General features: G+C 42.0%; 1 protein-coding gene across 1 annotated transcript in view; it reads left to right on the top strand.

Moving 5' to 3' along the window:
- NEK5 (NIMA related kinase 5) overlaps positions 1-24,710 on the top strand; it is a gene marked incomplete at its 3' end in the record, with an annotated part of 75,888 nt that extends 51,178 nt beyond the window's left edge. Inside the window, 9 exon segments of the mRNA XM_081083910.1 lie at positions 1,181-1,267; positions 3,038-3,130; positions 5,718-5,798; positions 6,015-6,083; positions 7,746-7,869; positions 10,589-10,726; positions 17,355-17,478; positions 24,466-24,592; positions 24,594-24,710. Of these exon segments, the coding sequence (XP_080940036.1) occupies positions 1,181-1,267; positions 3,038-3,130; positions 5,718-5,798; positions 6,015-6,083; positions 7,746-7,869; positions 10,589-10,726; positions 17,355-17,478; positions 24,466-24,592; positions 24,594-24,710 (960 nt within the window).
- Between the last annotated feature and the right edge of the window lie 1,030 nt (positions 24,711-25,740).

Below are 25,740 nucleotides of genomic sequence, written 5' to 3'. Positions count from 1 at the left end.
TATGGTTGGGTCACAACATGAGGAACTGTATTTAAAGGGCCAGAAGGTTGAGAACTACTGCTCTAGGGGAACCCTTCTTCGCCTCTTCCTAGATCCTAGTGGTTTGTCAGAAATCTTTGGCAATCCTTGGCTTACAACTGCATATCTTCATTATCTGCCATTGTCACATGGCATTTTCCCTGTGTGTGTCTTTGTATGGCCACCTTCTTAAAAGGACAGCAGTCATACTGGATTGGGGGCCCACTCTACTCCAGTGTGACCACATCTTAGCTTAGCTAATTATGTCTGCAATGATGCTCTACCAAATAAGGTCACATTCTTAGGTACTGGGCATTAGGATTCCAACATATCTTTTCTGGGGGAGAAAATTCTACCCGTAACAGGATTGTATATAAAAATAGGGTATATAAAGTAATTGAGATTATGTATCACAGGGAGTGAAGTACCACAGCCAAAATGTAAGGTGGTTATCCTTAGGAGCAACAGGTTTTCTAATTCTGATTATATATCCCACATTTAATTTAATTTATTTTTTTAATTGTTTTATTGCTTAAAGTATTACAAAGAGTATTATATATGTCTCCTTTTTTTTTCTCCCCTTGACCTTCCCCTAGCCTCCCATACCCCCCAGTGTCTTGTGTCCATTGGTTATGCTTATATGCATGCATACAAGTCCTTCGGTTGATCTCTTACCCACCCCCTCAACCCTCCCCGGCCTTCCCGCTGTAGTTTGACAGTCTGTTCAATGTTGCTCTGCCTCTGTATCTATCTTTGCTCATCAGTCTATAATGGTCTTAATTATCCATAAATGTGTGAGATCATGTGGTATTTTTCCTTCATTGACTGGCTTATTTCACTTAGCATAATGCTCTCCAGTTCCACCCATGCTGTTGCAAATAGTAAGAATTCCTTCTTTTTTATAGTAGCATAGTATTCCATTGTGTAGATGTACCACAGTTTTCTAATCCATTCATCTACTGATGGGCACTTAGGCTGTTTCCAGATCTTAGCTATGGTAAATTGTGCTGCTGTGAACATAGGGGTGCATATATCCTTTCTGATTGGTGTTTCTGTTTTCTTGGGTATATATCCCACATTTTAAAACTGTAGGTTGTATAGAGATTATTTTGTTAAGTTGTTCACAGACATTTAAAATTTGTGGATTGGGATTGCTTTCTAGGAATATTGGAAGCAGTTAGAAGAAATACGCCAACAGTACCACAATGACATGAAAGAAATTAGAAAGAAGATGGGGAGTGAACAAGAGGTAAATAAGTTCATTCTCCTAAAAGAAACATTGTATTATTGATTTTGAGCTAACTAAATTGAGCAGGTGTTAAAAGTAATGATTTCATAGAAAAGATAACTTTTTATCATGCACACTTTTAAATAGGAAAATTGTCAGATCTTATTGAAGCTTTGCTTTGTTGTGGTTTACTTCAGGCTACACAGATGATGAGGGCATCTGACATTCTCAGTTAGGAAGGGTGATTATGAAAAATGCTTGTTAATTGTTTCTCTCATGAATTAGTCAATAATTATTGACTGGGCAGCCACACTACACCAGAACTGGATTAGATGCATTAAGTAAGTTCATGCCCATAGGGTGGAAAAAAGACCAGCATTTATTGAATTTTGTGCAATTGAGATGATTCTTGAAAATCCCTAAAGGAATCACATTGGAAACTCATTCTTTCATCTTTTAGGTCACTGCTTTTTCAGTAGAACTCCTAATGAAATAGTTGGCCTGTGTTTGGAGACCATGTTATATAAAAAATACATGGTATTTAAATACTAGAAATACCCTCTGTGCTCAGGAATGCTTCTCCTATGAGAGGCCTGTGGGCACTGAGACTAGACAAGACACAGCTGGGCTCCCATCTTGTAAACCATCACACTGCTGCTGAAATTGATCTTTCTCTTCCCATCTCCCCCACCCCTGAGTGCCTTAGATGAATTAATACTGGTGAAATGAGCATATGGTACAATTCAGTTGTATGTCCTAGAGCAGCGGTTCTCAGCCTGTGGGTCACGACCCTTTCATAGGGGTTGCCTACGACCACCGGAAAACACATATATAATTACATATTGTTTTTGTGATTAATCACTATGCTTTAATTATGTTCAATTTGTAACAATGAAAATACATCCTGCATATCAGATATTTACATGACGATTCATAATAGTAGCAAAATTACAGTTATGAAGTAGCAACGAAAATAATTTTATGGTTTGGGGTCACCACAACATGAGGAACTGTATTAAAGGGTTGCGGCATTAGGAAGGTTGAGAACCACTGTACTAGAGCTTCACATGCTTTATCTCATTTACTCCCTATACGGAAAAGTTAAGTACCTCATCCACACAAGGCAAACTAAATAAATACCTGATTCTAAAACCTCTGCTCTTTCTAGCATATGCTCTTCTACTCATAAACAGTTGGAAAGATAAGACGCACATGTATAAGGCAGTTTTTTAATAAGACTGAATATAGTTAAGCTCTGTAAGTGCATAGGAGGAAGAATGAGCAGCCTGAGGGTTTTCATGGAAGAGGAAAGGTGGAGCCTAAATTGGGTGTGAGAAGGAGTAGAGTTCAGAGAGGCAGGGCTAAGGCGGCGGCATTCTGAAAGACCATGCAAAGGTCCAAATGGAAGACTACATGTGCTGGGAGGGGCAGGTTGGAGGTGGTTCTCTTCAGAGCAGAGGCTTGGCTGATAGTGGGAAGCCTTATACATTGTCAGCCTTACTTTTAAAGTAGGTCTGTGATAGGAAACCTGAGTCAAGGAAAGATGGAGAGTGGACATTTCTAGAGAGACCATGAAATAAGCACGTGGGGAATGGGGAAGACCAAGGCAGCCATAGGGAAAAGGAGCCATAAACAGATCTTTATCCAGCCACGCCATTGTTCGTCCCTGGGACAGCGGGTGGAAAGCATCTCCTCACTAGATCCCATTTAAACCCTGGCCAAGGTTCATTCAATAGCCTTCAAAACTGACGCAGAATCAATCTTGTTGATTGTGTGTAATTTGTGTTAAAGGAAGACTCAAAAATAAGTCATAAGACCTACCTGGTAAAGAAGAATAACCTGTCCACCCACCAAGAGACACCCGAGGAAGAAGCACCTGTGCAGGTGATGGTTATTATTAGACATCTATATGTTTCCCAGTGAGTTTTCCCTAGCCTGGTGATCCTTGCCCCTTATAGTGTAGTATAATCATGTGGGAAAATATTTAAAAACTCCAGTGTCTGGTCTGGGGTGGGCCCAGGCATCCTGTTTTCAGAAGTTGACTGGGTGATTGAGTGTGCAGCCAAGTTTCAGAACTGCTCTTGTGAATGTATGAGAGTTCAGCTTTCTGGATGGTATTGAAGTCAGGGTCTCAGACACATTGGTTAACTTCTGTTTCAACTTTACATTTTTGGAGAGAGTAGAGAACTGGTCAGAGATGAATTGTCAAATGGCTCTTGAGATTTTTTTTTCTCTTCTTCTGGGAGGTCTTTTACCTTTTTCTTCAAGGTGCCTCTGGGCTTGAGTTAGGGCAGGTGAGTTAGGGCAGGTGAATTAGGGCAGGTGAGTTAGGAAGGTGAGTTAGGGCAGGTGAGTTAGGGCAGTGTTGAGTGAAGGCTGAAGGCCACCTTGAATGTTTTCTTTTGTGAAAGACCTTGGGACCTTCACATGATGCCAGAGAGATCTTAAGTGGACTGAGGTTGAATTTGCACCCAATGAGGTAAATGGGACTTAGGAGTCTAAGGTAGTTGTATTTTAAGGAAAATAAAGCAATATGATACATGTACAGTTGAGACAACTAGACTACACAATCAAATTAGACAACCACCTTCACAAATATAAGTAAAATACAGAGTCACAGTCCTGTTTCAGAGTTCATAATACTTCAAGGCAGAAAAACCCCTTCCCAAGGTAGCAGGGCAAACAACTAATAATGATTCAAACTGATACATGCTTTAGTGAAGTACATACAAAGGCTGTGGTAATATAGATGAAGCAGTAGTCGATTCTAAGGGAGAGATGATGGAGATATGCTGTGCACTAGTGGAGAGAAGATGGCATTAACAATACACACACAGAGCCACCATGGAGAGTCATAAATTTCTGGCTTAAATGGGATAGAACCACTTCCTAAAATGGGGAAGGGAGTAGGGAGTGGGCTTGTGGTGAGGGGCAATGAAGAGATCCCTTTGGCCCTGGCCAGCGTGGCTCAGTTGGTTGGGTGTTGTCCCAGGCACTGAAAGGTTGCTGATTTGATTCCCAGTCAGGGTACATGCCTGGGTTGTGGGCTCAATCTCCAGTGGGGAGTGTGCAGGAGGCAGCTGATCCATATCTCCCTCTCAGATCTCTCTCTCTCTCTCTCTCTCTCTCTCTCTCTCTCTCTCTCTCTCTCTCTCTCTCATCAATTAAAAATATAAAAAAACACATAGTTCCCATTGGACATGTTAAATTGGACATATTGATTAGAGAAGATCTGAGATTGCACACCTGCTTTGGGGCCTTTGCCCTCCTGCTCCCTCTGATGGAATATGCTTTTCCCAGACCTTCATATGCTAAAGTCCTACTTCATTCTAAGGCTTAAAGCAAACAGCAGTAGTCTTTTCCTGCATTGCTCTCACCCCTACTCTATGCCATTACCCTATTTTATTTCCTTTAGGGCAGCAGTTGCCAACCTTTTGGACCTCACAGACCACCACATGGTCCATGGACCACCAGTTGGCAACCACTGCTTTAGGGCACTTAACACTTTTGAAATTATGCTGTTACTTTGTTAATTCATTTATTACCAATCTTACTCCAGTAAGTTCTATGTCAGCAGGGAATTTTCAGTCACATTCACTGCACTAGCCCATTGGACAGTGTCTGGCCATAGTGGGTGCTCAGTATGATTTGTGGAATGAATATTGAATTGAAGATGATGCTAAGTAGGCAGTTGAATATGTGAGTCTGAAGCTCAGAGGGGAGGAAAGATCAAGCCTGAAGATTCACATTTAAGAATCATTGCATAAAGATAGCTCTTAAATCCATAGGAATTACTTAAACCCTCTTGTACTGAGGAAGAAAGGAGCAGAGGCCCTAGGGCTGAACCCTGGAAAAGCTCAGTATTTACAGTTCGCCTCTCAACTATCTTTGAAATTCTTGTCAAAGTTTATAGCCCTCTCCTTTGTTTATACTGTAATGAGCTGTGTACCTTTCTTGTTTTCTTTATTAAGATCATAAAACTCTTCAGGAAAGGATCCTGTAGTCAAAATTACATTTTTAAATTAAATTAGGTTGTACACATTGCAATGTCAGTGCTAAGTGTATTAATATTTTGAGTTAATGGACACTCCCCCAAGTTTTAGTGAATTATTAGTAAAGGCATGTTTTTATTTTCAAATCAATCATAAGATTCAATCCAGAAATTAAATAATGTAAACATACCATGCTGTGATTTCAGATGGAATCCTATATAATAAAAGTGTAGTATGCAAATTGTCCCCTTGACTGGAGTTCTTCCAGGAGTTCAACCAGGGGGTGGGCCAGCCAGGGGAAGGGAGGGAGGCCCTGGTGCTGGCAGGTAGCTGGGGGAAGGGAGGGAGGCCCCGGCCGGCATCCAGCAGCAGCTAGGGACCCTACCAGTGCACGAATTTCGTGCACTGAGCCTCTAGTGAAAATGTAATTGTTTGATCAATATTAAATGGTATATGTTAATTTTTCTCTAAACTTTCAGGATATTGAAAGAGACTTGAAAAAAATTAAACTTCAGAACATAAAGGAAAGTAAAATTCCAGAACAAAAATATAAAGCTAAGGTAATAAACATTTAGTCTTTGGTTTCATATTAAGAAGCTGGCTGGGGGCACAATCAGGATTGCCTATAGGATTTTCCTCCTACTAGTTTACAGAATTGCTTTATTTTGTAATGTTATACTATTGGTTTTAAGTATCTATAATGTCAAATAGGGAGTTATAATTTGAAGGTTCTTATTGGATTGCTAAACTAAGATTTTTTTCTTACTTTCTTCTAGAGAGGAGTAAAGTTTGAAATTAATTTAGACAAATGTATTTCTGATGAAAATATTCTTGAAGAGGAAAAGGTATGTCATTAAGTACTTATTTCCATTAGTAGGCATGAGAAAATGAGTATCTTAGTAGCATGTTTCATGACATTTTTTCATGGGGGGAGAAGAATTTTCTTAAATCTTCCTAGAAGGATCTCTGGTGTTCAGATAAGTGTTCCAAAATACTTCATCTTCTCACTCTTTTTGTACTTGAGGTTATTCCCTTACATGGACCATTTCAACTTAATTTCTTTTTCTTTTATAAAGTATTTATTTTCCTATAATATTAACTTTTAATCATAGCATAATTAAAATAGAAGACATAATACATAGTCAACAACTAATATACTTGCCTAAAAAATTGAGCAGGTACCCTGAAACCATACACATTTATGTCAGGTCTTTACACTGGTCTTTGGGTAAAGCTGATACAGCAATAAATGCACAATTACAGTAAATTCAAACCTCATTTTATTACTTGAGTTCAACATCTTTTTCAATCTCACTTTTTACTAGACCTGCGAACAGATATCAAAATCAACTGATTTGTGTTTCCATTTCACCTTCTCTCAATTTGCTTTTTAAAGTACCAAAAGTTAAGTATGTGTGTATATGTTCTATTTAATACCTGATAGCCAATTTCTTTCTTTCATGTTCTTCATCAGCTTAACATTTTTAATGTTATAATTTCTTTCTGATTTGTGTGTGTGTGTGGTGAAGGACCAGTATTTTTTTAATAGACTTTCATGTTGTAGAGCAGTCATGGCAAAGTTGAGTGGAAGGTACAGACAGAGATTTTCCACATATTGCTGCCCCCACAAATGCACAGCCTCCCCTACCATCAACATCCCCCACAGGAGTGGAACATACGTTACAACTGATTAATCTACAGTGACACCGGGGTTCACTCTTGGGATTGTACATGCTATGTGTTTGGACAAATAGATAATTACATGTATCCACCATTGTAATATCATGCAAGTATTTTCACTGCCCTAAAAACCCTCTGGGCTCCACCTATCTTTCAGAGTTTTACTAGCATTTGCTACATGAGACTTTGTTAGAGTGGTAACAATTAGCACTCACCCCTATTTAATCATTAGGTCTCTAAGTGTCCCAGAGCTGTGAGTATCAGAGGGGAGCAGATATGGGTCTGTTTCTGGGCTGGAACCTGAGGAGTGCTTCTGTGAAGTGAGGCACTAACGCTGACCTGCTAGGATAAAAGAATGGAATAAAAAAAGTTTTATCTACCAGAGTGTTCATCCTTTATTATACTATGTTTTGATATATGCTTGAAACACAGTGATCATTTTTGTATTGATTATGGGGTATGTATTAGGAGCAGTTTTGGGGACCCAATTAGGAATGTTGTATACTTAAAACAGGGCGTGAAGCAAATAACCTTGAGAATTCTGTAAAATGAAGTACAGTAGGATATTATAGAAGATAGGAAGTCTGGATAAAAGTAAGTTGCCATATGATTAGTGCTTGTCACTATTGACAAGGCAAAGAAATTAAAACATTCTTGTTTCTATCTTGTTCCAACATAGTTCCACTTTTAAAACTTTACTGACTTATTTGTTCAATATAGACATATTAAATATTTGCTATATATCTTGATAAAATTATTGCTGGGAACACAAACATTTTGTTTCTAAATATGGCTTATTTCTCTTGAAACACTATGGATTGCTTTAGGCCATAGACACGCTAAATGAAACTTTGACCTTCGAGGATGGCATGAAGCTTAAGGAAAATAAATGTATAAAGGAGCATGAGGATTACACAGATGAAGCATTGGAAAAGCTCTGCTCAGAAGCAGGTACGTGTACCTTAAAAGCTGTAGGTGAGAAGGAACTGTTTTGTTATCAATCCATCTCAAACTCTCTCCTGCACTGTCACCTGTGCCCTTGCTCTCCCTGAGCTGGGCAGCGACCTGGCTCCGCTGCCTCTGCCTACCCCTCGGGGTCCAAGCTCCCTGAGACTTAGCCCTCCTCTCTTGCTCCATCCATACTGTCTCCTTGGGCAGTTTCATCCACTCCTTCAGCTTCAGTTCTCCCAGCCAGCAGCTCCACGTGCATCCATGCTTTGCATTATCTGCTGGAAAGCTCCCTGGACAAGTCCCACTAGCAACTCAATCTCAGCGTGTGTGCAGTCAAACTTGCGTACATTTCCTTCTCATGATCCTTTACTTTGGGTAACGCTGCCCCCAGACTCACGGTTCCTGCTACTCTGGGTGGTTTCTACTCTGAAATGTCTATGGTGAGCTCCTTCTTCTTCATCCACTCTGCCGCGGGTGTAGGGCCCTGTCATCTCTGAGCAGTGTGTGTGGTAGAAAATGCGTGGGTTTGGAGACAAGCAGGAGCTTGAATCCCAGCTGGCACTGCCACTTTCTGATTGTGTGGCCGTTTACAAGTTCCTCAAACCCTCTGCATCTCGGTCTCCTCCTAGGACCAGGGGTGATAGTACCTGCCACGTAGGCTTATTGTGAGAAATGTGTATATAAAGTACCTGGCACATGCTAGGTGCTCAATACATGCTGTTATATTTTCCTTTTCTCTTCCCCTTGCCGAGTTGGCCATGTGTTCTCCTTTTCTCTAGTATTTCCCTTCTGTTCTCCAAGTGATTGTTAGTTATCTTATCATATTATTACCCTACTCAAATTTTTTTATTTTGTTCTGGTAATACCTGTAGGATACAGTCCATTCCACACAGTATTATTTGACACTGAGTGGCCTGATCCTGTGGTGACCCACCTTTCCTACCCAGCACCCCCTTTCCTTCCACCGATGATGGGATCCATACATGACGGTGTGAGCATTTAAACACCCTGGCTTGGCTCAACTTCCACTTCCTAGAATAACACACTTTTCCTTATATCCATCTGGAAAAATATTTATTTAATTCAGCAGGCTTCTTCTTGGTAATCTCCCTTGTGCCACAGACTGTGCTAGGTGGTAGGGACTCTCAAAGATGGAGGAGACCTCAAAGTCACAGAGGTGTCATGAACCAAAGAAAAGAGGCACAAACATGTGTTCTGAGTCCAAAATGCTTTTTAAAAGGATTACCTAAGTTGTTTTGAAAGAGCTGTGATTGGTGCTAGCAAGCAGGCTTAGATTATGCCATACCTGATCAATTGCTTATGTCTATTGCTAGGTAAAAATTTTACTTTTTAATAGAGAGTTCAGTGATGCACAGCCAGTTCCAGGAACTGCATCAGGTTCAAAAGTTCAGTTTCACATGCTGTTTTGTTCTTGTTGTTTTCAGTCTACATTGAAAATCTTTTGTTTAAAGTAGCCATCGTCATTAATTACCATGGCTAGAACTTCTGGATAACTTGCTGAAGCCTCTTTATCAGCATTTGCTTCACTTTGCACTTTTATGTTATGGAGATGGTCTCTTTCCTTAAGCCCAATTAACCAACCTCTGCTAGTTTCAGACTTTTCTTCTGCAGCTTCCTCACCTCTCTCGGCCTGCATAGAATTGAAGAGCATTAGGGCCTTGCTCTGGATTAGGTTTTGGCTTATGGGAATGTTGTGGCTAGTGTGGCTCTTCCACAAAATACCACGTGCGGGTGCATGTACAGTGCGATTGAAACTTCGTGGCCCATGCGCAGAAGTCGGTATTTTGTGGAAGAGCCACACTCAAGGGGCCAAAGAGCCGCATGTGGCTCGCGAGCCGCAGTTTGTTGACCACGGCCCTAGACAATTGTCTATCATCGCCATGAGAAAGTAAGTGAGGAATGATCCAGAATTCTTCCTTCCTCACAGTGAGAGAGAATGTACTGCACGAAAGGGCAGGCAACTTGATTTGCCTTCAAATGCTAGCCAGTAACTCTGCTACAATTTCTTGAAGGGTTGTTTTTTAATCAATAAAATTGGAATTAAAATAATAGTTATCCCACAAGATTTAGAGAGGTAACAGTGCAAAGATAACATTTAAAATTGCTTTGTAAACCAATGTGTTATTTAAATGTTAGGAGTGTTTAGTTTGTGATGAAACTTTCAATCAAAATTCCTCATTTACATTTGAGCTCTGGCATAGTCTTTCCTTAGGAGAGGTTTACAGCAACATCCAGGTGTTACCTTTATAGGTGCTAAAGATTTTTATAACTTACTTCCTATGTTCTTGGGGCCGGGGAACAGCTAAAATTTATTACCATGTTATAAGTTAAAGTATGTAAGTATATCACTGAAATTAGTAATTGTAAGAGTATGAACTGACATATTTATACTATTACAAAATACTGAATTCATTAAACTTTCAAGAAAAGGCTTGCAAATGTATAATTTAATCCAATCTAAGTAAATCTAATAAAAAATCTAATAAAAAAAATAAGCAAATAGAATAGAGCAAAAAGTGACTCTCCTACCCACCATCTATGTTACAAAGGTCACTAAACTTTTCTATATCTCAGTTTTCTTACTAATAAAGTGAGTGATGGGATGAGCTTACCTCTGAGGTTCTAACAACATTCTGTGATTTTATAAAAACTCAAATGAAGAAGTGTTTTCTTTTTAATAACACAGTCTCCTCTTCAGATGGCCAAGTGATGGCGATCAGTGGCATTCCAGAAAATAGGAAACAGTGGCGGCATGAAGCTCCAGAAACTTTAATGAATCTTTTGGCAGCAGCACATCTAACAAGTAGCTCATTTTCTGCCAAAGAAGGAGAATTTGGTATGTATTTTATTTTTAAGAACATAACCAGTCCCCTGGGGAAGTCTATCAAAGACTTGTAAATGCAGAAAGGGGATAAAAGAACCTTTAGCCTGGAGAAAGAATCAGGACGCTGCCTCAGCCCTTTCAGAAGCTGATTTGCTTTGTACGAGCCTGTTCCAAATGCATTAACAAAAGACCTGAACTCTGGATAAGAGTGGGGTAATTTTGTTTAATGTGATCAGTTGACAACTGACGAAAAGTTAAGTAAGGAGGTCTATTGGCTTTGTAGATGACGAGAAAGTGTTGGTTAGCTTTAAACTAAGTCAGTTTATTTCTGACAGCTATTCACTATTCAGCTATGGACTCAAATTATGATTTTATGGGCAATAAAAATACATCTTAATATGTAGAATGTTTTGGCTTTTGGGTTTTTGCCTCCTGTTTTTAGCAAGTTTATGCTTGTGTTTAATTTAAGGGAAACCAACCTAAAGTTTGAGGGAATTCCTATCACAATGGGAATTTGTCCTCTATCAGGTGAGCAGGTGTAAACGGTTAAAAGAGAAGTCATTGGGGGCAGGAAGGTATCAAACAAGGGGCCTCTGCACAGGTGGGACCTGGTGTAGCAGAGGTGCAAGCTTGTGGCGTCAAGGAGGCATAGAAACAAGCCAGATAGTAACCGAGGCTGGTAAATGCTCACAAAGTTAAAGAACAATACAGAAATATATACAACACTAAGCATAATGCAAGTTACCCGATTATTAATGAAGAGTGAGTCTGCCAGCTTGTGAAACCCAAATTTCATAATCTTTGTGAAATCTATGTGAAAATTGAGATCTTAAACACAAGATTTGAATGAGACAAGAAAAAGGCGACACTGCAGGTAGGGAGGCCTTGCAGAGATACACAGGCCTGTGTTGGAGACTGAGAAAACCTGTTTGACTAAAATCTAGGATTTGGCATTATGGCTCATCCCAGTTGACATACTGCTGTTTGAAACTGAAGAGAAGGAAGAGTAGTGCTTTCAAACTACAAACTGCATGCTAATTACCTGCTTATCTACTCCTTTCGCACATGACCTGGGGTACACTGTTGTCTCCCAGGATAAGGCTGGAGGTGGCCTGAGGGAGTATTGTGCAGGCCGGGTTTGGCCTGGAAACCAAAGGCTCGGTCCCCAGGCCAGTGGAGGATGCTTCCCATTTTCCATGGCACTGAGATGGAGACATGCTTGGTGGTTATGATGTCTCTTATGTTTTCCCCTATGATTCTTGGAGAGAATTACAGAAAACTCTTCTTTTGATTTATCATGCCAAATTAATTAACGCATGAACTTATTGTATTTTCCCATGGACAGTTTTACATTAGGCATACACGAGCAATTCATCTAACAAGTAGGATTAGAAATACGAACTTGCTCCAAAGGTGGCAGAGCAAAATGCAGGTGTTTTCTTTTGTAGCCTGCTGACATCACCCCCACTCTGGCTCTGCTTTGCTCTTTCAGCCTCTAACTCTCTTGGTCTTATCTCATTTTCCTATCCACGCAGGAATCTTGACTTCTTGTCCCTTGTCATCTTTTCTTCCTTCAGCTCACGCTCAGCATCCCTGCCAGATAATCCTCCTAAAATGGATCACGTCTCAACTTAAAATCCTGCAAAATACACCCCCTTTCCTCAGGAGAGAACCCAGGCTCTGCAGACACTGAGCACCTTAAAGATTAGAAGGCCCCTCTCCCAAAAGGCCCCTGCCAATGCCGAAGCTACTAGCACTTCTCTATTAGCAAATATTCCTCCCTCCTTTTGCCAAAATAATCTCTCATGTAAGATTGCACTCTGATGCAACCTCCTGCCCATTTCAGTCATTAGGTTTTGTTTTTTCTTTTTACAATTTATTTATTTATTTGTTACATACATGCCTAGAAAAATGGCTGGCAGGAAAAAAACATGCTTCTCAGAGTGATGGGATTACTGAAATTTCTTTTCAGTCATTATGTTTTATTTTAAGTTAAAAAACATTAAATTTATGTGTCATTTTGTTTTATTGTCAGTTACCCTTCCCTTCCTACTTTCCCATCAACCACCAGATGGGGCTGTGAAAGAGGTTTGGAATATAGTAGATTCTTTTTTTAAAAAAAATCTTTATTGTTGAGAGTATTACAGATGTCCCTTTTTTTCTCCTCCTTGTCCCCTTCCACCCAGTTCTCGCCCTGCCCCAGGCCTTCACCACCCTATTGTTTGTGTCCATAGGTAAGATCTTTGCTTATTCTTTTTCCCTTTCCTCTGAGGTTCCTCAGTCTGTTCCATGATTCCATGCCTCTGATTCTATTTTATTTACCAGTTTATTTTGTTCATTAGATTTCTTGTTTGTTTATTTTGATTTTTAGATTCAATTGTTGATAGATATGTATTTATTGCTATTTTATTATTCATATATTTTATACCTTTTCCTCCTTCTCTTCCTCCTCCTCCTCCTGCTCCTTCTTCTTCCTCTTCCTAAAGAATGCCATTCAACATTTCATGTAATACTGGTTTGGTGGTGATGATTCCTTTAGCTTTTTCTTGTCTGTGAAGCTCTTTATCTTACCCTCAATTCTAAATGAGAGCTTTGCTGAGTAGAATAATCTTGGTTGTAGGTCCTTGCTATTCATCACTTTGAATATTTATTGCCACTCCCTTCTGGCCTGCAAAGTTTCTGTTGAGAAATCAGCTGACAGTCATATGGGCACTCCCTTGTAGGTAACTAACTGTTTTTCTCTTGCTGCTTTCAAGATTCTCTCTTTGTCTTTAACCTTGGGCATTTTGATTACGATGTGTCTTGGTGTGGGCCTCTTTGGGTTCCTCTTGTTTAGGACTGGACTCTGTGCTTCCTGGACTTGTAAGTCTATTTCTTTCACCAGGTAGGGGAAGTTTCCAGTCATTATTTCTTCAAATAGGTTTTCAAGTTCTTCCTCTGTCTCTTCTCCTAGCACCCCCATAATTTGATACCCTTGAAGTTGTTCCAGAGGCTCCTTACACTATCTTCATAATTTTGGATTATTTTTATTTTTGCTCATCAGATTGGGTGTTTTTGCTTCCTCATATTCCAAATAGTTGATTTGACTCGGAATCCTCTACTCTACTGTTGAATCCCTGTAAATTATTCTTTATTTCAGTCAGTGTATGCTTAATTTCTGACTGGTCCTTTTTCATGTCTTTGGCATTCTCACTAAGATCCTTGAGTAACCTTCTAATCATGGCTTTGAACTCTGTATCCAGTAGTTTGCTTGCTTCCATTTCTTTCATTTGTGACATGTTTCTTTATCTCCACATTTTGGATGCTTCCCTGTGTTTGTTTCTATGTATTACATAGAGCTGCTATGTCTCCTGGAATTGGTAGAGTGGCCTTGTGTAGTAGGTGTCCTATAGGGCCCAGTGCCTCAGCCTCCCCAATCACCTGATCTGGGCAATGTAGGTGCATCCCTGTGTGGTATGTATACACACTCTTGTTGTAGTTGAGCCTTGATTACTGTTGGCATCACTGGGAGGAGTTGACCTCCAGGTCAATTGGCTGTGAGGACCAGCTGCAACTACAGCAGAGCTGCTGTGTAAGAGATACCCCCTATGGGGCAGGACTTGCTTCAGTGGGGCTTTGGTGCTCACTGAGTCTGCCCCTTAAGCATGTTGCTGGTGGCCAAGAATACTGGTTCTGATGCAGGTTCCAACTAATTACCATGTGATCTTAGGTCAGTCACTCTGTGCCTCAGTTTCCTTAAATTCACCAATTCTGAGATGCATATTCACCCTCTCCGCCCCCCCCTTTAAATCTTTAATTTCTTTATTGGTTAAGGTATTACAAATGTGTCCTCATCCCCCCATTAGCCCCCAACCTCCCCCCTCCCCCGCACTCATGCTCTCATCCCCCTGTTGTCTGTGTCCATTGGTTTGGCTTATATGTATGCATATAAGTCCTTTGGTTGATCTCCCCCCCTTACCACCTCCCTCCTCTACTTTCCCAGATGTGGCTTTAAAGTCAAAACCACAAACTCACACCCATTCAGATAGCTGCTATCAAAACAGTCTATAGTAATAAAAGCGTAATATGCTAATTAGACCGGACGTCCTTCTGGACGTCATTCCAGATGACCTTCCAGATGAAGCTGGGGCTGCAAGGGAAGCCTGGGTCCCGGGTGCCAGAGGGAAGCCGGTGCCGGCAGCTGGGGGAAGGAAGGCCTACTCTTGCACAAATTTTGTGCATTGGACCTCTAGTAATATAATAATTATTGGCAAGGATGTAGAATAATTGGAAACCTTATGTACATACTGTTGGTGAAATTGTTAGTACAGCCATATAGTCTTCACTGAGAGTTGCTGGAGTTTCCTGCTTCAGCAGTGCTTGGTATTCTTCCCCATCCCAGCCAGCCACTCATATCCAGCCTCCTCACAGTGCCCTCTGATGTTGCAAGAGCCCCAGCCCACTGTCCCAGTGCTCTCAGCTGCCACCTCTGCTGCTGCTTCTCCTCAGCCAGGCGTCCCCCTCGCAGGTGCGCCAGAACTACCACCAGGATCAAGAGGACTCCAGCAACCACCGGATCAACCTGGAATTCTATGCTCCCTACATCTACCTGCCCATGTCTTACTACTTTGACCGAGAAGATGTGGCTTTAAAGAACTTGGTCAAATATTTTCTTTACCAATCTCATGAGAAGGGGGAACGTGCTGAAAAACTGATGAAGCCGCAGATCCAAAGAGTTGGTGAAATCTTCCTTCAGGATATCATGCAGACTAGGAGAATGGGCTAAATGCAATGGAATGTGCATTACACTTGGAAAAAAGTGTGAATTAGTTACTATTGGAATTGCACAAACTGGCCACTGTCAAAAACGACCCCTATTTGTATGACTTCAATGAGACTTAATGAGGAGGTGAAAACCAAGTTGTGCAAGATGCCTTCTCCCCCACCCCAATTTGGCACAGCTGAGTATCTCTTTGACAAGCACACCCTGGGAGATAGTGATGAGAGTTAAGCCATAGGCTGATTTCCCACAGCCACGGGGTGACTGACGTGGTCACCAAAGCAGTATCTGCATGTTGGAGTTACCTTTACATTTGCTATGAGTTGTACCAAATCATCCACTTACATTCTTTCATTTGTACCTTCCCTTCAAATAAGGTAATTTGGTACCCCTCCAAAAAATAAAGTAAAAAAAAAAAAATAGTGCAGCCATTATAGAAAATAGTATGGAGGTTCCTAAAAAATAATAAATAAAATAGAACTACCAGATGATCCAGCAATTCTTCTTCAGGGTATATATCCAAAAAATTTGAAAACAAGACCTCAAAGAGATATTTTTGCACACCCATGTTCACTGTAGCATTATTCACAATAGCCAAGATGTGGAAGCCACCTAAATGGATACACGGATAAAGAAAAGGTGGTGTATATGTACAGTAGAATGTTATTCAGCTTTTAAAAAAAATTCATATGCTACAACATGGATGAAACTTGAGGACATTATGCTAAGTGAAATAAGTTAATCACAAAAAGACAAATACTGCATGATCCCACTTATATGAGGTATCTGAAATAGTGAAATTCATGGAAACAGAAAGTAGAATGGTGGTTTCCAAGGGCTCCAGGGAGGGAGAAATGGAGACTTGTTGTACAATGGGAATAAAGTGTCAGTCATGCAAGACAGTACAATATGCCTATATTTAATAACACTGTACTGTTAACTTAAAAATCGAGTGGGTAAATTTATGTTATTTTTTTTTACCATTAAAAACACAAATATCAATGACTTAAAAAAAAGTCATCCAAAATTCTTTGTCTCATTGTTTTATTATGGTCTCTTTGAATCAGGATCCAAAAAAGTTTAACTGATACATAAAAGGATAAATAATTCAGAGGAGTAAGACTCTGAATGTGAAGAATTTTAGTTATACCTTATCCAATTTGTTTTACTTATATTTTTCTTTTTATGAGTATAAAAAGTAATATAAGATAAAAAATATATGCTTAGAAAGTATTAAAAGAGGTCTTAAGGTTAAGAAAACATTGTGTCATTTTATTGGCAACATTTTCCTTACTATTGGTGCATAAAACTACATCTTACAGAATTGTTGAGGAGACGCTGCATTGCCATAAGGAAACAAAATATTGTACTAGTCTGATCATTTTCAAGAAAAAAAATTACATTTAAAATAACAACAATAAATCACCCCCTCCACCAAAAAAGATAAAGTTGTGTATGTATGTGTTTTGAGTTTTCTTTGCAGACATTAATGATTAAAGCTAACAATGAGCTGAATACTAATTTTCTAGAAGCAGTGAAGAATAGGGTGATCCAATAATGTTGGCAATTCTTAGGTTATTACAACACAAGATTAAAACATATTTTTATACAATCAAAGCATCTACTCCCAAAGTGGGGAGTATTGTCTCTTTATCACTGATCCTTTTTCCTCTCACTTTTTCTTGTCTTATTGTGTTGCCTACTTGCTTAGTACAATGCTGATAATAGTTGGGGTGTCAGTTGTCATCCCTGTCTTATTTGTTTTAAAACCTTTAAAAGGTTTAACATTATGTTTGACGTTCAATATATGGTTTTTGGTACATACCCCTCTTCGGGTGTATTGACTGGGATGATTTAATCTCTCTGTCACTTGTTTAACAGTGAGAACATTAAAACAATGGCTTCCTAAAGAAAATGAGGGGACGGTGGAAATGGCCTCTGGCATTGAAGTAGATGAGGAACAACCAGAACCAAGAGATGATGATGATGATGATGATGATGATACGTAAGTAGGTCATATCCAGATGTCCACATGAAAGTAGAAAGTTGAAATGCTGCTGTTGATACATAGAAGATAGCCTCAGAAACCTAGCTAAGACCCGGTTTTACTATAGTATATATGGGTTTGTTTGCGGGCTCTCCATTTGTTTCCAATGGCATTGTTCTCTATCTCTATATCAAGTTCTGTCTTAATTACTGTGGCTTTATCAGACCTTTTGATATCTGGTAGGGCTAGTCTCACCTTGTAGTCTCCACATCTTTTTCTTTAAACTTATCTTAGCTATTCTTTACTCAACATATACATCCTTGCATTCTCTTGTAAAGTGTCATGAAAAACTTTGTTGGGATTCTGATCAGAATGACATTACATTTGTTAATTTATGGGAATTGGCATCTTTTCAATGGTTCTCAACCTATGGGTCACGACCCCTGAAAATACATCCTGCATATCAGATATTTACATTATGATTCATAACAGTAACAAAATTACAGTTATGAAACAGCAATGAGCCATGATCGGTTTGGCTCAGTGGATAGAGCGTCGGCCTGCAGACTTGGTTGCGGGCACATCCCCAGTAGGGGGTGTGCAGGAGGCAGCTGATCAATGTTTCTCTCTCATCGATGTTTCTCTCTATCCCTCTCTCTTCCTCTCTGTAAAAAATCAATAAAATATATTTTTTTAAAAAAGAAATAGCAACGAAAATAATTTTATGGTTGGGGGTCACCACAACATGAGGAACTGTATTAAAAGGTTGCGGCATTAAGAAGGTTGAGAACCACTGTTAGATCTTAGCACCTATGAATAATGTATAGCTCTCCATCTGTTATGTCTTTTTTAAAATATTCTTCAGTATTTTTTTATTTTCTTCATGGTACAGGTGATACTTAATTTTTGTTGTTGTTGCCAGTATTAATGAGGTAATTTTTCTCCTATGTTTTCAATTTGGCTATTGCTAGTGTGTACACTTCTATTAATGTTGTATGCTGTAACTTGACTGAACTCTCTTATTCTAAAATTTGGAGTTCTTTGAATTTTTAGAATTGTATTATAATTTACCTTTTTGTTATTGTTGTTGTGAATCATCACCCAAGGATATTTTTTTCCACTGATTTTTAGAGAGAGTAGAAGGGAGCGGGAGGGAGGGCGGAGAGAAACATTGATGTGAGAGAGACACATCAATTGGTTGCCTTCTACATGCACCCCAACCAGGGCCAGGGAACCTGCAACCAAGGTACATGCCTTTGACTGGAATAGAACCCAGCACTCTTCAGTCCAAGGGCCGACGCTTTATCCACTGAGCCAAACCGACTAGGGCATAATTTACTTTTAAAATAGGTAAAATATTCATGTGGTTCCAAATTCAAAAGGTAAATTCTTTTCATAGTCTGCCTGCTTGTCTCTACGTCTGCAACACAATTCCTCTTCCCAGAGTCACTAATCTAATCTTCTGTGCATAATTCTCCTGAGTAATGCTATTAAAATGTAAGCAAATGTGTATTTTATATATGTGTGTGTATTCTTTTTCTGTTTTATATGAACAGTTTCATAGTGTACGTATTATTGTGAAACTTCCTCTTTTTTCCTTAACAGTGTATCTTGAATATATATATTTTAAATTCCCAGAACAATAAAGTATCAGGTCAAGAGTATGTATATTTGAAATTGGATATTGTCAAATTGCCCTTCACAGAGGCTACACCGACGAACACTTCCACCAACACATGGAAGTGCCTGTTTCCCCACATGTTTTTTTGCTCTGTGTGTTACCAAATTTATGGATCATCCCACAATTAATAAGTAGTAAAATGACATTTCAGGTTAGTTTTAATTAGCTTTCCTTTTATGAATGAGGTTGTCTTCACATATGCTCCATATTCATCTTTAGTTCTTCCTGTGGACACAATTTCTTAAATGGCCTTAACCACTTAAAAATTTTAGGCTATTAACATTGTATTGATTTGTAGAACTTTTTGTATTTTAGAGATATTAGCCTTTTATCTATTAAATGATTAAAAAATATTTCCCCCAATTTTTTGTTTGCCTTTTGATTTTATTTAGTGGCTTGTGCCATGTAGGAATTTTATGATTTAATTCTCTATTTAGTTAAATATTTTATTCATCTTAAATTTTACTCATATGATACTGTAAAGTGTGGCTCCAACTTATTTTTTTCCAAATAAGTCCTTACTATTCTAACACCATTTACTGAAAATCTTTATTTTTGCTACCAACTTAAAGTGCCACTTTGATGATCTACTACATTTATATATGTATTTGTATCCAATTTCTAGTCTCTGTAGTCTAATTGTTATATTATAAACATATTGTTTATATTATAGATGATAATTTTGGGGGTCTGGTCCCCCTAAACACTTTCATTTTTCAGAATTTTCTTGCCTAGTCTATATAAACTTTAGAATCAACCTGTTTAGAAAATAAAGGAGGGAAAGAAGGGAAGAAGGGAGGGAAGGAGGGAAGGAGGGAGGGAGGGAGGGAAGAAGGAATAATTTTCTCAGCCTGAATCCTACTGTAGAATTTTAGAGTCCAGTAGCCTCTTTTTATTTAGCACTATATCTGTTCCTTTTGGTCCAACCTGGCTATATTTCTGCATATATATATATATAATTTTAGAAATCTTGTGGGTCTCTGCAAATCTTACTGGGACAGCCAAAAACAAACAAACAAAAAATCGGCTCCACCATTCCCACCTGTCCCACCTGTCCTGGCAGGGACTGACAGCAAAGCCCCTCTCCATCCCGAGCCCTCCAGCCCCATGCAGACGGAGCCCCTGAGTGAGAGCCGAGCAGCGTGGACCTGAGGGCTGTGCACCCGGAGGGACTGCAGAGGGAGAGGGGCAGGCAGGAGCAGCGAGCCAAGGAGGGCCCACGGGCTGCAGAAGTTACCAGAAAAGAAAAAGAAGAAAGATGCAGAAGGACCCGCGGCCCTGGATCTGCCCTCCACAGAGGACTTCGACGCCCTGGTCTCAGCCGCCATGAAGGCTGATAACACCTGTGGCCTCCCCAAGTGCCAGGCCAGCGTTGTGACTCTGGGCCAGCTCTGCCCACACGGCAGCCACTGCTACTGCCTCAGCCACTGCCTGCCCGAGATCCATGGCTGTGGAGGGAGGGCCCGCGCCCACGCCCGGCAGAGAATCAGCCGGGAGGCAGTGCTGTACGCCGGCAGTGGGGCCAAGGACCGGTCCCTGGACCCCGCCAAGAAGGCCCAGCTGCAGAGGAGCCTGGATAAGAAGCTGGGCGAGCTGAGCAGCCAGAGGAGGAGCAAAAGGACGGAGGAGGAGATGGGAGCCGGCCCTCACACCCTCCGGCCTTGTCTTAGCAAATGCGGGTGGGGGCAAGCGGCCGTCCCTGCTGCTTTCTGTGCCTTGTAGCTGCTCCGGTGACGTGACCAGGGCCGCATGAGCAAGCCAGGGGCCTCTGGGAGGCGTGGGTACTTGGGCCCAGCGTGCCCTGCCTTGCGCTGGGGTGGGGGCAGGCTGCAGTGGCTGTTCCCTGGACCTTCCTGAGGAGAGCCGCCCCAGGTCTCAGTTTTGCTGGCATCAGGGCCCCCTGGGGCTCTCCAAGGTCCCTCACCAACTGCTTTAAGAGAACCTTTAAGAGAGGTTCCAGGGGACCAGGGTTGCCGCCAGGCTTTCCGATGGCGATCACTGGCCGGGGGATGGGGAAAGGCGGCCTTTGCCCACCCCCTAGCTCTTGCCTGCTGCCTGGGTTGCCGATCACCATTCTTCAGTCCTTCCCCTTTCACCTCCCATCATTGCTTGGCGGTTACTGCCATCTTTCTTGGCAGTTAATTTGCATATCACCCTGATTAGCCAATGGGAAGCGTTTCAGAGGTACGGTTAATTACCATGTTTGTCTATTATTAGATAGGACTAGAGGCCCGGTGCACAAAAATTTGTGCACTCGGGGGGAAGGAGGGTCCCTCAGCCTGGCCTGTGCCCTCTTGCAGTCTGGGACCCCTCGGGAGATAACGACCTGCTGGCTTAGGCCTGCTCCCGGGTGGCAGAGGGCAGGCCCAATCCCTAGGTGCAGCCCCTGGTCGGGCTGAGAGCAGGGCCAATTGGGGAGTTGGGGCGCCGCCCCCTGTCATGCACAGAGCAGGGTGGATCGGGAGGTTGCAATGCCACCCTCAGTCATGCTCAGGGTAGGGCCGATTGGGTGGTTGGGGCACCGCCCCGTCACACTCAAGGCAGGGTCGATGGGGAGGTTGCGGCACCACCCCCTGTCACACACAGAGCAGGGCCAATCAGGGGGTTGGGGCGCTGCCCCCTGTCATGCACAGAGCAGGGCTGATCAGGGGGTTGGGGCGTCTTCCCCTGTCACAAACAGAGCAGGGCGGATAGGGAGGTTGTGGCACCGTTCCTGTCACACACAGAGCCGCAGGGCGGTCACGGGGTTTGGGCGCTGCCCCCTGTCATGCTGATCCCGGTGCCGGGAGGCATATTACCCTTTTACTATATAGGATAGAGGCCTGGTGCATGGGTGGGGGCCAGCTGGTTTGCCCTGAAGGGTGTCCTGGATCAGGGTGGGGGTCCCCACTGGGGTGCCTGGCCAGTCTGGGTGAGGGGCTAAGGGCTGTTTTCAGGCTGGCGGGTGACTGAAGCTCCCAACCGCTCCTTTTTTTCTTTTTTCTTTTTTTTTTATTCTGGGCCAGCTTTAGCTCTGAGGCTGGCTCGAGCTCTTAGGCCTCTGCTGCTGAAAGCAGGTATCAGGTTTGTTTGGGTTCTATAATCGAAACACTGTTTCAACTCCAGCTCTGAGATCCCGGCTTGCTGAAAGCAGGTTTCTGGGGTTTTGTTTGGCTTCTATATTTGTAACAATGTTTCAAACTGCAAGCTCAGAGGCCGACAGTGGCAGGCGGGGAACGTTGGAGTCCTCCATCACTGAAGCAAGCAAGCCTGATGTTTGCTTCAAGCTGCCTGGCTGCCGGCCGCCATCTTGGCTGGCAGTTAATTTGCATATCGCCCTGATTAGCCAATGGGAAGGGTAGCGGACATACGGCTAATTACAATGTTTCTCTTTTATTAGATAGGACTAGGGGCCTGGTGCACGAAATTCATGCACTGGGGAGGGGGGGGGTCCCTCAGCCCAGCCTGCCCCCTCTCACATACTGGGAGCCCTCAGGGGATGTCCTACTGATGGCTTAGGCCCGCTCCCTGCTCCCCTTGGGGATAGGGCCTAAGCCACAGTCTGGCCTCCCCTTGTGGGAGGCGACTGGGCTGATCAAGGGAAGGCACCAGCCCCATTACCCTGCTGCTGCAGCCACTGCCAGTCACTGCAGCCACCAAGGTGTTTTCATCAACACGAACTCCAGTTCCTTCACCATGAAAAAATGACAACTTTCTTTAGGTAATTTCAAGATGTGTCTTTCATAGGATATGATGATCTACCTTTCTCTTCTCTTCTCTTCTCTTCTCTTCTCTTCTCTTCTCTTCTCTTCTCTTCTCTTCTCTTCTCTTCCCTTCCCTTCCCTTCCCTTCCCTTCTCTCTCTCTCTCTCTCTCTCTCTCTCTCTCTCTCTCTCTCTCTTTCTCTCTCTCTCTCTCTCTCTCTCTCTCTCTCTCTCTCTCTCTCTTTCTCTCTCTCTTTCTTTCTTTCTTTCTTTCCTCACTTGAGGATATGTTTCCATTGATTTTTAGAGAATGTGGAAGAGAAAGGGAAAGACAGAGAGAAACATCAGAGTGAAAGGAACACTTTGATTGGTTGCCTCCTGCATGAGCCCTGACCTGGGCCCCGGCCAGGGAGGAGCCTGCAACCTAGGTACATGCCCTTGATCAGAATTGAACCCAGACCCTGCAGTCAGTAGGCCGAGGCATTATCCACTGAGCCAAACTGGCTAGGGCAGGATATGACATTTCTTAGCCCTCCAGCAGCAGACCTTCGTTTTTTTCACCAGGAGTGTGGTGAAAAACCTTAGATCACCTTTTTGGATTCTTATTACCCAAGTTACTAAGAATATTACCAGTGGCATACAGGGAGCTTAGCCAATGAGTGGTCAGAAAAGGTGTTTCCTCTGTAGTTCACTCCGATCGCCGGCTCCGCCCCTGCCCCCTCTGATCGCCTGCTCCACCCCTCGGCTCCCCCCCCCCCCCCCGCATCCCTCACCACCTGCCTGGCCAACAGGCCTGGACACTTCAGCGGCGGGGCTGAGGGGCCTGGGTACCGCCATCTTGTGGCTATGGGCGTGGCCAGCTTTGTGACAGAGTGATGGCTAATTTGCATATTACTCTTTTATTAGATAGGATAGTATTCTATTGATGGATATACCACAATTGATTTATACATTCACCTGTTGATAGACATTTGGGTTGCTTCCAGTTTTATTTACTTATTTTTTTGTAAATCCTCACCCAAGGATATTTTCCATTGATTTTTAGAGAGAGTGGAAGGGAGGAGAGACAGAAAGAGATATGTCAATGTGAGAGAGACACATTAATTGGTTGCCTCCCACACATGCCCCGACCAGGGCAGGGGATTGATCCTCCAACCAAGGTACATGCCCTTGACTGGAATTGAATCTGGGACCTTTCAGTCCAGGGCTGATGCTCTATTCACTGAGACAAACCATCTAGGGCTGCTTCCAGTTTCAGGCTATTGTAAAGCTGTTAATATAAGATGAAACAGAGTATGTGTGAAGTGCTCTAGGTCAGTGACTGGCATATATAGTAAGGGCTCAATATATGGCTTTTATTTTTGGGCCCTCTCACTTCCCTTTTACACATTAGATGGGTATTAATAAATATGATAAAAGTTGTTGAACACAAGTCCAGATAAACAGAATAATCATTCTCTTTACGTTGGTTATCTTTCTTAGAAAAACCAGACTGGTGTGATAAATAATTTATTATCTCGGTGAAAATGCAACTTATATATTGCTCAAGTCGGGGTGGAGTATGAGAAGGGAAGCTAATTTTTATATGTATTCTTCAGTGTTTTGATATCATGAAGTTGATTTTTACTGTTTATTATTTCAGAAATTTTGAAGAATCTGAAGATGAGTTGAAAAATGAAGTAGTAGAATCCCTGGAAAAACTCACTACTTCCAAAGAGGAGGGAAAAAAAGAAGAGGTTTCCGGTTCCCCTGAGGACACTGAAAAGTTAGGAGAAATATGCAGAATTAAATGAAGGTTTGGAGAATATTTCTACTCCACCTAATGGTAAAATCTTTATTGTTGATGACCAAGGAACATCAACAACCAGTCAAAATATACAAGTGTGATTATTGTACTTTTTCTTAAGCAGTAAGTTAGTATAAATTAACCAAAGTATCTGTTTGGGCACAAGTCATAAATACTCATCTATAATAATAAAAGTGTAATATGCTAATTAGACTGGACAGCTGAACGACCTTCTGGATGTCCTTTTGGATAACCTTCCGGACGAAGCTGGGGCTGTGAGGGCTGAGCCCCTTGCACAAATTTCATGCATCAGGCCTCTATTATAAGGCTTTTCCAGTAATCCCAAGAATTTACTAATTTTTCTCTCTAAATGTAAACATTTTTTGAGTGTAGAAACTAATATTTTTACTTTAAAATTTCTATTTAGAAACCTTGCAGATAATATATGTGGTAGGCAGAGTAATGTGCCTACCCCCTTCCCAAATGTGAATATATTATGTTAAATGCAAAGGGAAATTAAAGTTGCAGATGGAATTAAAGTTGCTAATCAGCTGACCTTAAAATAGGGAGGTTATCTTGGACTATCCAGGTGCCAATCCTATATAATAAAAGCCTAATATGCAAATTGTCCCCTTGGGCAGTCGTTTGACTGGAAGACCGGGAGTTCAACCACTCGCTATGATGTGCGCTGACCACCAGGGGATGGTGTGGAATATGGCGGGTGTTGTCAACCAAGTGCTGGCAGCAGGCAGCAGTAGAGGTGCTGCCAGCCCCGATGGGCCCCGACGAGCAGGACCATGGCAGGATGGTGGAGCAGGTGAGCAGGCAGTGCCAGGCCAAGGCAGGTAGGAGTGGGGGTCTAATTGCTCTGCCAATTGCCCCACAGACAGTGACCAGTGGCAGTGGCAGGGGATGGGGCTGCCATCCGGCTCCCAGGTGCTGAGGGAGTGAAACAGGGGGCCTAGTCCTGACCTATTGCCCCATAGATGGTGCCCTGCAGAGGGAGACAGTAGAATCAGAGATGTGGCAGTGTGAGAGGGAGTTGGCTCGACCGGTGCTGGGCCCTGGGCTGGAATGGGGAACTGGGGGTAGGTGGTGGTGACCAACCTCCCATGGCATCTGGGTGGGGGG

This window comes from Myotis nattereri (assembly GCF_964212035.1).
Source record: "Myotis nattereri genome assembly, chromosome: 2".
NCBI lineage: Eukaryota > Metazoa > Chordata > Mammalia > Chiroptera > Vespertilionidae > Myotis > Myotis nattereri.
Note: the sequence above shows the minus strand (reverse complement) of the source record. Positions and strands in the feature narration are given on the sequence as shown.